General features: G+C 32.0%; 1 protein-coding gene across 12 annotated transcripts in view; it reads right to left on the bottom strand.

Moving 5' to 3' along the window:
- LOC143083432 (rho GTPase-activating protein 190-like) overlaps positions 1-14,366 on the bottom strand; it is a 72,553-nt gene that overhangs the window by 39,640 nt on the left and 18,547 nt on the right. For 7 of the 12 annotated variants that reach the window (XM_076259681.1, XM_076259683.1, XM_076259684.1 and 4 more), the window contains exons 7-15: positions 12,926-13,028; positions 11,126-11,243; positions 10,151-10,334; positions 8,576-8,725; positions 7,264-7,548; positions 5,982-6,172; positions 5,175-5,352; positions 4,763-4,956; positions 4,366-4,503 (exon numbers count right to left, since the gene is read on the bottom strand). In XM_076259681.1, the coding sequence (XP_076115796.1) occupies positions 4,366-4,503; positions 4,763-4,956; positions 5,175-5,352; positions 5,982-6,172; positions 7,264-7,548; positions 8,576-8,725; positions 10,151-10,334; positions 11,126-11,243; positions 12,926-13,028 (1,541 nt within the window). The remainder of the gene's footprint in view (positions 1-4,365; positions 4,504-4,762; positions 4,957-5,174; positions 5,353-5,981; positions 6,173-7,263; positions 7,549-8,575; positions 8,726-10,150; positions 10,335-11,125; positions 11,244-12,925; positions 13,029-14,366) is intronic. The other 5 variants (XM_076259687.1, XM_076259693.1, XM_076259688.1 and 2 more) reach the window with 1 other exon arrangement.

Below are 14,366 nucleotides of genomic sequence, written 5' to 3'. Positions count from 1 at the left end.
GACCATGTTTGTTGATAGATCACAACTTCGGATACAATTTACAAACTAGATACCCTAAGGAACATTCAGTTAAAGTTTGGAAGTATTTGGCCCAGTAGTTTCAGAGGAGAAGATTTTTGTAAAAGATTACTAAGATTTACGAAAAATGGTTAAAAATTGACTGTAAAGGGCAATAACTCCTAAAGGGGTCAACTGACCATTTCCGTCATGTTGACTTATTTGTAAATCTTACTTTGCTGAACATTATTGCTGTTTACAGTTTATCTCTATCTATAATAATATTCAAGATAATAACCAAAAACAGCAAAATTTCCTTAAAATTACCAATTCAGGGGCAGTAACCCAACAACAGGTTGTCTCATTCATCTGAAAATTTCAGGGCAGATAGATCTTGACCTGATAAACAATATTACCCAATGTCAGATTTGCTCTAAATGCTTTGGTTTTTGAGTTATAAGCCAAAAACTGCATTTGACCCCTATGTTCTATTTTTAGCAATGGCGACCATGTTTGTTGATAGATCATAACTTCGGATACAATTTACAAACTAGATACCCTAAGGAACATTCAATTAAAGTTTGGAAGTATTTGGCCCAGAAGTTTCAGAAGAGAAGATTTTTGTAAAAGATTACTAAGATTTACAAACAAGAGTGCACACGCTGAAATGTCTCGCCTTCTATACTAATCATTGATATTATGTTGATAGTCCTAAGTATAAAGCTAAGCTTTATTACAACTGTCACATAAACTTAACATTAACCAAGATAACTAAACAAAGACCAATGAACCTTGAAAAAGAGGTCCAAGTCAGATGAACCATGCAAGGCAGACAGGTACAGCTAACAATGCTTCTATACAACATATATAGTTGACACATTACTTATAGTTTAAGAAAAATAGACCAAAACACAAAAACTTAACACTGTGCAATGAACCGTGAAAATGAGGTCACGGTTAAATAAAACCTGCTCGACTGACATAAAGATCATAAAATATTTCCATACACCAAATATAGTTGACCTATGGCATATAGCATTAGATAAAAAGACCAAACTCAAAAACTTAACTTTGACCACTGAACCATGAAAATGAGGTCAAGGTCACATGACATCTGCCCGCTAGACATGTACACTTAACAATCATTCCATACAACAAATATAGTAGACCTATTGCATATGGTATGAGAAAAACAGATCAAAACACAAAAATTTAACTATAACCACTGAACCATGAAAATGAGGTCAAGGTCAGATGACACCTGCCAGTTGGACATGTACACCTTACAGTCCTTCCATACACCGAATATACTAGCCCTATTGCTTATAGTATCTGAGATATGGACTTGACCACCAAAACTTAACCTTGTTCACTGATCCATGAAATGAGGTCGAGGTCAAGTGAAAACTGTCTGACAGACACGAGGACCTTGCAAGGTACGCACATATCAAATATACTTATCCTATTACTTATAATAAGAGAGAATTCAACATTACAAAAAATTTGAACTTTTTTTTCAAGTGGTCACTGAACCATGAAAATGAGGTCAAGGACATTGGACATGTGACTGACGGAAACTTCGTAACATGAAGCATCTATATACAAAGTATGAAGCATCCAGGTCTTCCACCTTCTAAAATATAAAGCTTTTAAGAAGTGAGCTAACGCCGCCGCCGTAGCCGCCGCCGCCGTAGCCGCCGCCGCCGCCGGATCACTATCCCTATGTCGAGCTTTCTGCAACAAAAGTTGCAGGCTCGACAAAAATGGTTAAAAATTGACTATAAAGGGCAATAACTCCTAAAGGGGTCAACTGACCATTTCCGTCATGTTGACTTATTTGTAAATCTTACTTTGCTGAACATTATTCCTGTTTACAGTTTATCTCTATCTATAATAATATTCAAGATAATAACCAAAAACAGCAAAATTTCCTTAAAATTACCAATTCAGGGGCAGCAACCCAACAACGGGTTGTCTGATTCATCTGAAAATTTCAGGGCAGATAGATCTTGACCTGATAAACAATATTACCCCATGTCAGATTTGCTCTAAATGCTTTGGTTTTTGAGTTATAAGCCAAAAACTGCATTTGACCCCTATGTTCTATTTTTAGCAATGGCGACCATGTTTGTTGATAGATCAAAACTTCGGATACAATTTATAAATTAGATACCCTAAGGAACATTCAGTTAAAGTTTGAAAGTATTTGGCCCAGTAGTTTCAGAGGAGAAGATTCTGGAAATAGTTTACGACGACAGACGACAGACGACGGACGCCAAGTGATTGCATAAGCTCACTTGTCCCTTCGGGACAGGTGAGCTAAAAACTTGAAAAACCAGTGGCGGATCCAGGGGGAGGGTTCAGGGGGTTGGAACCCCTCTTTTTTTTTGATGATCAATGCATTTGAATGGGGACATATAGTTAAACCCCCCCCTTTTGTCCTGGGTTGGGAACCCCCTTTTTTAAAATGGCTGGATCCGCCCCTGAAAACCCATACAAAAATGCTATTTTTAAATTGTTAGGTGGATACTTCATTAATCATCATTAAAACAGCTTACTTTATATCTAGATGTTAAATGGAAACAAGTTTATAAATAATCCACAACCCATGTACAAAAACTAAATTTCCTTCTTACACTCCCCCATTACTATAAATGGAAAGGCCCTTAGTTGCAGACATTTTAAATACTGATGCTTATAGATTGATTGATACACAGACACTGAAAGCTGAAATGACAGATTTAAAGCAAAGCATTAATTGTTTAAATAAATAAGATATTTTTTTCTACAAAATGAATAAAGAATTTAACATCAATTGATTAGTTTGTGAAGATTTTTAAACATGCTTAACTATTATAGATAAAATGATAAATAATGAAAAATAAACAATTAAATATTATAATGTTGAAGTTATATTATATCAATATATATTTTATATACTTTTTATGCATGTATAATGTGTATGAGATATAGATGAGTGATTATGACAAAATTTATCGGCAATTCATTTTTTAACATTGCTAACATCGAAATAACTTTAATGACACACTTGTGTTGTTAAGTACGAAGTGGTGTCACTCACATCAAATGGCAAATAAAACTTAGCAACTACAAATTCATTAAACAAGTGATTTTTAATCTACTATGTACACTGCAACGAAAAATCTAAAGTATAGCAAATCAGATGCAACAATTTCTTGGAAGTGTTTTCCATGACATCATACGCAACATTTTCTTCCAATGATGCTAAGATCTGTCTAACAATGAAGTGTTCTCCCTACAGCCTTTAAAGAGGGTAGGAATGTTCATCAGACGTAAAACTGTAATTTTTGGCTATCGTTTTTTTATAGAATCAAATTTTATCTTGATTTGTTAAAATATCGATACCATGTTTTGTCAGAAGTCTCAAATGATAATCCGTTACTGTTATTTTTAAAAGAATTTAGTGTGATTCGTCAAAATCCGGAGGGTTTTTTTTCATTAAGAAAATGTACATCTTGCACCAAAAAATATTGTTAACATTATTTGTAATGAAGGTACCCCTATTTAGACCCTCTTTTAACATATTTCCTGATGCCAACCAATTTGATTTATGATTTGATAGTGCTATTGATCAATTTGATTAAATTCAATCCTGTGTTGTAGCTTCAGATACAAGGATATGAAAACACTTCATTCTACTTTCTCTTCTCATAAAATCCAATTGAATTTGTTTCATCTTTAAATTTGAAGAAGAAATCAGAGGATACCAAAAGGTTTTTACATTGGTAATTGAAGGTGTACTACAGTTTTTAGAAACAAGATTGTAATTCAAACTTCCCATTTTAACAGGAGGCTACATGAACATTTTTTGGAAAACACTGCATTGTAAACAACATTTCTTTGAAGTATTGGGTAGATCAATTGTCAGACACCAAACACAACAGTTGCATATGCTGATAAAAAACACACTTCAATCACCTATTAGAAATTTTTTTTAGTGAAATTAACTCTTTCGAAAGAAGATTTTTATTATCCACTCCAAACTGCTTCAATTAAATTCAAATAAAATTGTTGCATCAGATTTTAAAATATCTATATTGTATTTGTCAAGTTGATTCAAAATATCTATTTGTGTAAATTTGATATCTAAAAGAATGAATGCAGTAACTACACTACTAGCAATCCATAAATTCTAAATGTATTTTTGTTTTCTAAAAATTTCAGAATATAAATACAATACAGCTTTCTTAAAAAAAAACAGAAAACCAAAATAACTGTGACGATTAAATCTGTAAACAATGAAAATATTAAATTAAGCACAGTAGGAAAACAAAGGATGGTGGTTGTCATGGCAACACAATATTGATTAAATTTTCCACCAATCACCTTCATCCTCTTGCTTCATTGCAAGTTTCATACTTGATGACTTTCTGAAGTGATATGGTTTCTCTAGTTCCCGCTGAAGTTTAGCACCTTCAGTTTCTATTGCAGGGTACGACTTACGATAGTGGTCGTGGTGGTACCCTGTAAAGGTCATCATCTCAAGGTCAATGATTTTCATAATTTAAATGATTATTATGCAACTGCTATTCTATTCTGCAGTTATATGAAAAGATAGATGTTAAAAGGTTAAAAGCAAAAAGCACCAAAAGATTTCCATAAAAATGTTTCTTTGTTATAATTATACTAAAGTATCATTTTTGCTATATTTTTTTCTTCGTTGAAAAAGAAGGCTGAGAGCAAATCCAATCAAATATAAAATTAAAATTCAATGTATACAAACCTGCATTCATATTGGTCCTTCTTTTTATCACGCTTGGTTTGACTAGATGTTCGCCATTTTGAGCATACTCTCCGGATTGATCTGCTCTGAAAGGAGGAGGCGAAGTGGACGATGGTCTCTCCGGCTCACTATCAGATGGATGACGATATCGGGAAGGCTGGTCATAAAGCGGGTCAGAATCCTCTGTACTCTGACTGTAATGACAAGGTATTATTTCATTAATTTAATATATTTACACTACAAAATGACACAATTTTTTTTTGTATTTAAGCGTGAATGCTTATGCCTAGAAGGCTTGTATATTTATTTCTAATTTCAAGGCCAAATAAGGCCTTATCATATCCTCTTTTTTTAGTTCTTGACCTATATGACCTGAAGCTCCAATGACTGTGGTAGACAATATTAATCTTACCTGTTACTTGTACTACTTTTGGTATTGTACGCGTCATATGGTTTAGGTAATGGGGCTGGAGGTCTATTTGACATTGATTCATCATATGCTGGCGGACTAGTAGCTTCATAATAATATGACTCATTTATTTCTTCTCTCTTTTGCCATACTTCTTTCAGGAAATTATTATATACTAATGCTGAAATAAAAAGTCAAGATTTTTACGGTAATGCAATATACATTTCTACGAAATAAAATAAATGATGAATAATATCTCTCACAATAATGTTCAAAATCATAAAGGATACTGTGCCAGGATTAGATTAATTATATGGATACATTATTTGATTTCAAAGTTTTTTGTTAATTAGGAGATAACTGTACTGTATTTTAAGCTCCGACGGCATCAATCAGGGATTTGATGGTCGCAAATTAAGTTTACTGGCGACGCGTTAGCTTGCTTGATCGGTGTGAGAACAATATTTCTCCTCATTTGAGAAATATGTGTTACCGCAAATGATTGGTTGAAATTGAATCATTTCGTAAAATTTTCTTGGTTTTACTTTGAATCCCCTATGGTGACGTCACATATTAAGAACACAAATTTCACCAAATCTTTGAAAAGGATGAAAATCATTAGAGAAACAGATTCAATCACTATAACTCTTGTATTATATTTCTCCACTTTCAACACTTAAATTTTAATTATATTAAAAGCTCAGCAAACCTCATGTTTTAAATATTAAAATTTAACTGTCTAAGGTAGAGAAATATTGTAACAATCTTGTTGTAGTGGTGAAATCTATATTTAACTTAAAATATATTTACATTGTTTTTGAAAGTTTGGAGGAGTTGTCATATATTCTATCCCTAAGTCGTCTGCTACTTTAATAGCTTTCTGTATCAATGACTGGCTCATTTCGTCCTGGAAAAATACTGAAGAGGCACCGTTCTCTGTAATGGCTAATATAAGTATAGGCATGGAAGGCCAATACCGTCTTAATAAGTCAGCAAATGCACTGAAACATAAAGATATCACTCATTAGCATTATTATTCATGTTATTTATCTTCTTATTTCAGTAATGGCTAAGATAAGAATAGGCATGGAAGGCGAATACCATCGTAACAAGTCCGCAAATGCACCAAAACATAAAAATATCACTCATTATCATTATTAGTTTAAGACATATTTATTTATAGGGGATTGGGAAACAAGATATTACAACTAATATTTATCCCTTTCCACCATTATAATTCTGACATGTTCATGATGTTATTTAAATTCTTATTATTTTTCCCCCTCAAAATTTCAATCTGATGAGTCAAGCATTTTTAAACTGATTCAACTATGTGTTTGCCTATTAAAATATATTTTATAGAACTCATAGGATATTACAATTTTGTAGGAAAGGGTCAATAACTTAAACTTGACCTTAAATTTGAAACAAATGTCTAGACATTATTTCTTCAAATGGGATGTCAGATAATAGAGTGAGTTGCCAGCCAAATCCAACAATGTTGCAGGTGGATTTGACTGTTTTCATCCCTGTAGGAGGATGAATACATGTATATCAGTATATATTTTCCTATTAAATTACAGGTTCCAAAAATGCATGATTTGTAACAAAGGCTAGTGTTACAAGATTGACAGAAAGGCTATTTATTTCCATAGTGTTTCCCTTCAAAATCAGAAACTGTTTCACTAGCGAAGCATAACTGCTGATACTTTCAAAGAACTTGGTTCACTCATGTTTTTTATGAGGCCAAATAAAAATATATGTGTGGTTCCAGTTACCCTACCTACCCTACTTTTTAGTCGTAAAAATAGCCTACCCTTAAGATTTTTTTGTCATTTTCCATGAAGCACTGTTAAAGTCATAATGTTGCTCCCATAGACTCAATGTAAAAAAAAAATCCCTACGTATCTACTTTAATTTTGTTTTTAGATGTAACTGGAACCACACATACTATTTTATTTGGCCTGAGATAATATTGCTCAATATCTTAATTTTTATGAACTTTTTTCTTTTAGCAATGATATTGGTTGTTTTTTTATTGACCTTTTTGTTCTTTCCTCCCTTTTTTATAGAAGTATATTATTGTACTCACTTCATGGTACAAAACGATGCTTTTCTTTTTGGCGAGAACACAAGAACAAAACCATGATACACGTCTTCTTCCTCTTCTTTCTGAATCTTTGCAACAAAGTTATGATATGAACCACAGCATACTTCAATTTTTTGTTTGGTAAGGTCTGGCATACTTTCTAAATTAGCCTCAATGGTGACGGAAGGATTGGTGTCAGATCTGACCTGGGTTGGGTTACTGTTTAACAGTGGCCCCAGGGGAATCTCAGCAGAAAAGGCATCACCACACATCAGACACATACCAACTCTGAAAGCAGAACAATAAATATGATCATATGTTTTCATTTGAATGAAAGAAATATTAACAAATATCGAATAGCTAGAATTGAAATAAAATATTTTGCAATTAGGGATGAAATAATTATGTTATATTGTTTATTTTGCATAATATGGAGCTCAAATCATTAAGAGAAAGTACTTGCTTTTCACTAGAAAATAAATTGTAATTTTTTGCATACTCATAGATCTGTATTAAAACAGAGATTTACTTTAACATGGTAAACATGCAAATACATATTGAAGAGCATGGTTTTATTTACAGCAATAGAAATATTTGTGGAAGAAAATGTTTTACAATTGCAGATGAGTATATTTTAAAACTGCCCTTTTTTTTATTATCACGGTTGTTCCAAATTATATTCTAAAATTATCTGTGAACTTTTTCTTATTTTTGCGATCTGAATTGAATGATTCCTTTTATAAATTTTTGGGGTTGTAAAAGCATTGCCAGAAGCACATTTTGTATTAAGCCAAATTCTTATTATACTTTTATGCTACAACCACACAATTAAAAATTATATCAAGCTTTTTGTTAGGTTTTCATTGCATCATCTACTAAATATTGCCTCAGATAGCATGTGCAGTCATAGCTGTTATATTTTATACGGAAATAAAATTATGACAGTAGAGTGCCTTATCCTTGTTGTCATTGGATCAAAATAGCATATTTAAATGAACAAGAATGTGTCCCTAGTACACAGATGCCCCATACACATTATCATTTACTATGTTCAGTGGACCATTAAAATTAAAAAGATCATATCATAGGGAACATGTTTACTATAGACTTCAACTTCATCAAAAACCACCTTGACCAAAAACTTTAACCTGAAGTGGGACATATGGTCAAGACAGACAAACAAAGAATGGAATGGATAAAAGAACAGACACACAGACTGAAAAACATAATGTCCTTAAGTGGGGCATAAAAATATATGAAATGTTATTTGTTATTGTTTCACCTTCAATTATTTGAAGGGCAATATGTCACATACCTTAGGTCAGGCTCCATAATTTCAGATAGAGGTCGTCCATCATTATTAAATTCTATTCCTAACGATTCTAAAGCTCTGGTTATTTGTTGTCGACAGAATAAATCTTGAACTTCATATTCAAAAGGAATGTCTATAAATACACACTCTAACCTATAATAGAAACAGAATAAATCTTGAACTTTATATTCTTTATATTTGAAAGGAATGTCTATAAATACATATTCTTACCTGTAATAGAAACAGTTAATATACTACTAAATTTGTAAATTAGTGGTATTATTTATCACAGTAATAATCAAATGTAAACTACATCCATATCTTTTCTTATTCATATCCATTAACCCTTAAATGTTTATGTGTAAAAGAAGACATATGATGTGCTAAATCATTACACAATCAGATGATCTGCAGGGCGCAGCTTTATACAACCGCAGAGTTCGAACCCTGAACAAATGGGGCAATGCTGAATCTTACCATGTATTTAGATTTTTAATATTTGGGCACGGTTATTAAATTGGTCCACATTGAGGTCTAAAGGGTCTAAAATTGAACATTATTTGATTTCATAAAAAATTGAGAATCTAAATACACGGCTAGATTTGGCATATCAAACAACCCCAATAATCCATTTTTTGATGAAATCAAACAAAGTTTAATTTTGGACCCGTTTGGCCCCTAATTCCTAAACTGTCAGGACCAAAACTCCCAAATTCAATCCCAACCTTCCATTTGTAGTCATCAACCTTGTGTTAAAATTTCATAGATTTCTATTTACTTATACTAAAGTTATTGTGCAAAAACCAAGAAAAATGCTTATTTGGGACCTTTTTTTGGGCCTTAATTCCTAAACTGATGGGACCAAAACTCCCAAAATCAATCCCAACCTTCTTTTCGTGTTCTTAAACCTTGTGATTAAATTTCATAGATTTCTATTTACTTGTACTAAAGTTATTGTGCGAAAACCAAGAAAAATGCTTATTTGGGCCCTTTTTTTGGCCCCTAATTTCTAAACTGTTGGAACCAAAACTCCCAAAATCAATCCCAACCTTCCTTTTGTGGTCATAAACCTTGTGTTTAAATTCGTAGATTTCTATTTACTTAAACTAAAGTTATAGTGCGAAAACCAATGTGTCTTCAGACGACTACAATGACGATGCCAACGTCATACCAATATACGACCGCAAAAATTTGTTTGTGGTCGTAACCATTTATTCACTTTTCTTCACACTGTTAACTTCTTTTCTGTGAGTATCTTTTTATGTTTCTGTTGTTTTTTCATTGGTACTCATTTCATTTTCATGATTGAAGTAATTTTTTTTCTTCTGAAAAATTAGTTTCCTGTGCTTTACAAATTCTGCAATGAAGCCTTTATGTAATCAGAATCAAATAAAAAATTATATTTGTGATTCAACTATACCCATAAAATCATGGAAAGATTGTACCTAATGAATAATAGTCCATAGTCTTAAATACCAAACACCTAGGAATTAAATGGTTTACTTTTTTTTCTAATTTAATTTCCAATGGCCAAAGTTATTATCTGTCTTCAAAACTCTTATCTATATCGTTACTTACTGTTGGGCAATCTTTTGACCTCTTTCATGGAGAATGACCTGTTCCTTCTCAGATAAATTCTTATTGTAAGCTTGGACAATAGCTATTGGTAAATCTTGTAACGTGAAATTATTATCGTCTGTTGTTACCAGACTGGTTTTTAAATAATCGAAGGACTCTCGTGAATTATACACACAAATACATACTGAAATAAAATAATGAAAAAGGTAACATCTTTGTATTGTAAGATATTAACAGGAATTTGACGTGACTATCATACAACTTACAAGGTAGAAGTTTAGCTAGCTATGAAACCAGGTTTGATCCATCATTTTCTACACAAGAAAAAGCCTGTACCAAGTCAGGAATATGACATCCATTCTTTTGATTTTGCCATTTGATAAGAGACTTTCCGGTTTGAATTTTCCTAGGAGTTTTGTATTTTTTTACAGTGTATCACAAAATCTGTATGACTGATAAAATGTTCAAAGAAAAATGTTTCTGTCAGACAGAAAGTTTTCAAATTTTCAGTTGACAATATAGACCAATTCCTTTTTTGCTCAGATAAACCCTTTAATATTTTGACAGAGGGAGACTATAAAACCTATCTAAATATAAAGATAATTGACCTTTCCTGGACATTTTACATGACACTGACAGCAGGGTCCATTTATTTTTTAAATTCTTAATTTTTTTTTAAAAAAAGAGACAAACAATTAAAAATTCAAGAGACATTTTTATGTTAAATTGGTCAATTGCTGAATATGTGTTAAGGATGGTTGGAACAATGTTGAAATCACTACTAAATTTCTTCTCAGAGAATATTTCTCACAGTTGCTTTTTAAGAAAATACACTAAAAACCCTGAGGAGATATGTCTTGCAACAGCAATACTTAAACATGTGACCCCCGAAAAACATTCAAAGTTCAATTATGACTAATGATGCAGGGCAAAAATTTAATTGAATAAAATTAATTATTGAAAATAATATCTTACCATGAGGTTTAAACATGGCAAGAGTATTAAATTCTACGTTAATGTCGTCTTCTATGGTTCTATAATCTAAACTGTATAACTTCCCAAAGCACTGGAATTCATCATTACTGTATACAAGCTGAAGGGAAAAACCAAACATGACACATATATTTTATTACAATTACATTAAATGACTGAATAAATAGTAAACGATTAATCTTACTACATTACTATTTTCTTACAATTAAATTAATACATAACATGCTGAACTGTTCTGCACTATAACTGGTCATGCAATATCAAGGTTTTTTTCATTTAAGGACATTTATATGTTTTCGAGTTGAGATCTCACAAAACATGTTCAACCCCTCTGCATTTTTGAGCCTGGCCAAATTCAGTAGCCCTTGGCTTCTGTAAGATTTTTAGATTTTTTAATTTAGTTCATTTAAATGTTTTGGAGTTAAGTTTGACTTCCATTTTCACTGAACTAGTACACAATTTTATTTAGGAGCCAGCTGATGATCATCTCCGGTGGTTGGATTTTCTAGCTACTTTGAAGATCCATTGGTGGCCTTCGGCTGTTGTCTGCTCTTTGGTCAGGTTGTTGACTCTTTGAAATATTCCACATTTCCATTCTTAATTTTAATCTTAGCTTATTGAAAAAGAGCTTGTTCACTGTCATACAAATGAGAGGTTAAGCTAACAATAAAACCTGGTCTAATCCACCATTTTGTACATACATGTTAGGAAATAACTGTACAAAATCAGGAATATGACAGTTGTTATCCATTCATTTGGTGTGTGTTTGAACTTTTGATTTTGTCATTTGATTAGTGACTTTTCGTTTAGAATTCTCATTGGAGTTCTGTATTTTTGCTATTTTACTTTTTAATGTGTAGAGAAATATCATCATATCACAGAAATATATTTAAATCTCCTAACACGTGGCAAGCAAGAATTCAAATCATTATACACCAAGTACAAATATATTAAGTAACCACTAAGGCAATCATAACCTTACACATGGCACACAAAAATTTAGTACAAGTAGGCCACCTAAGAACTCTTCACTTGTGAAATTCAAAAAGTTCTTCAATGTGTAGCGAGTGTGTGTGACAATGTCCATACATGTGACAAACAAAATTTTTAATCAGTATGCATCTAGTACAAGTAGGCCACCTAAGAACCCTTCAATTGTTAAATTCAAAGTTCTTATAGCGTTAATATAGCGACTGCATGTGTCATGTGACTAACAAGAATTTAAATCAATATGCACCGAGAACAAATATATGAAGAAACGACTACCACACTTCTAGAATTAGTCACTACTTATCATAAGATATTGATATGAATGGGACATTAAGTGATCGTTTCCTTCCCCGGTCATTTAGCTATGTCCGGAATGTGAAGCTTGTAACAACCAAATAAATAAGGAAACAAATGATGAAGTGCTTCGAAATTCATATCTTATTTACAATCTTGTGTTTTGATATTGTTAAATTTATGTGGGAGTTCATTTTATATAATAATCTTGATGTAATATCTAAAAAAAATTAAAAAATTGTCTTATATCCTGGTGTTTGTGTATTTAAGTAGATTTTTTTTTTTCATTTTCTATTACATTAATGGCACCTATTTTATCTATATTGTTTTCCTCTTACTTTTTGTTTAGGGTTTGTTTTTTTTGTTTTTTGTTTTTTTTTTTGGGGGGGGGGGGAGAAATTGGGTATCTGTGACACATACCAATCATAACATATTCAATATCATTATTTCATATTGTTCTCTTTTATACCTAATATTAAAACATTTTTGTATACTTACCCGGATTTCTTTCATTATTGATGTGGCTAGGCCATCTTTACCTAACAAGACTAGGTTAAGGGGAGAACACTCGGTTGGTTCGGTTATTGTCTGTGGCTCTGGCCTACAAAATACAGAAATAATATTCAATGTGCATTGCATTGGATTAACTGGATGTGTCAAAGCGACACGAATGGCCCCGTCCCAAAAAGTTGAAAAATCTGCAATTTCAATAACACATGTGGACACAAACATGATGGTAGTCTCACATATCAAAAATCAGCTCCGTATAACTATGATTTTCAATAATTTATCAAAGTCCAAAGTCTGTAATTTCGGCAAAAATTAGTGGAGCAGAATGAAACTTAAACTTGATCTGTAACTCATCATGGTTAACTTACATACCAAAAATCAGCCCAATATCTAAAGGCGTTTAGAAAAAAACTCTGTATAATGGTTTGTTTCGAAATGACAGAATGACGGAATTACGGATTTCGGATTATCGGAATTACAGAATTTCAGACAAGGGTAAAACTATTGTAAATAAAAATAATAAAAGAAAAGAGTTCCAACATGTCCAATGTCCTCTGCCTTGCACATATTTCATCTATTTAAGGTAATAACTAATAAAACAAGACCTGACAAATAAACTGACATTATTTCTATGTCCCCGAAAAAAAGCGTGCACAGGGGACAAAAGATAAGATATCACCTCTGTGAAGTTTTTATTTGACCACAAGTTGTATTAAAATATTGTTGTGTTTCCGTCAATACATTTCAATAAGTTTAGTTATATATATATATTCTTTTTTCGATCTGTTATTACAACTTTCTTATATAATAGAATTTTATGCAACTGTCATACAAGAGAGAGGTTTAGTTAGCTATATAACCAGATTCAATCCACCATTTTCTACATAAGAAAATGCATGTACCAAGTCAAGAATATGACAGTTGTTATTCATTTGTTTGATGTGTACTACCTTTTCCATTTGATTAGGAACTTTCCATTATGAATTTTCCTCAGGCCAAATAAAAATATATGTGTGGTTCCAGTAACCCGACCTACCCTAGTTTAAACCCCATGACCCTAGAACTTTTTTTTCCTTTCGGAAAATTAATTTTCAAACGATCAAATTTTGAAGATTGTAAATTAATATAATAAAATTCATAGATTTCTGTCATCTGAATTTCCATCAGAAGTATCTGTTATTGATAAAATGCAAGAATTCATAACAATTTGTTGTCAAAATTAACTAAAAAGGTGAATGACTTTCTTTATTTTGCAGCCAAACACTTTTAAAACAGCAGACTTCGGCTATTAATGTGTATAATACCGTTAACAATTTTGGAAAAAACATTTTTTTCTGGATTTTGACAATCCAAAATAAAATTTACAAAAAAAATAAATAAAATTTGCCGACCTACCGACCCTGTTTTTTAAAAGTAAGTAACTGGAACC

This window comes from Mytilus galloprovincialis, chromosome 7 (genome assembly GCF_965363235.1).
Source record: "Mytilus galloprovincialis chromosome 7, xbMytGall1.hap1.1, whole genome shotgun sequence".
NCBI lineage: Eukaryota > Metazoa > Mollusca > Bivalvia > Mytilida > Mytilidae > Mytilus > Mytilus galloprovincialis.
Note: the sequence above shows the minus strand (reverse complement) of the source record. Positions and strands in the feature narration are given on the sequence as shown.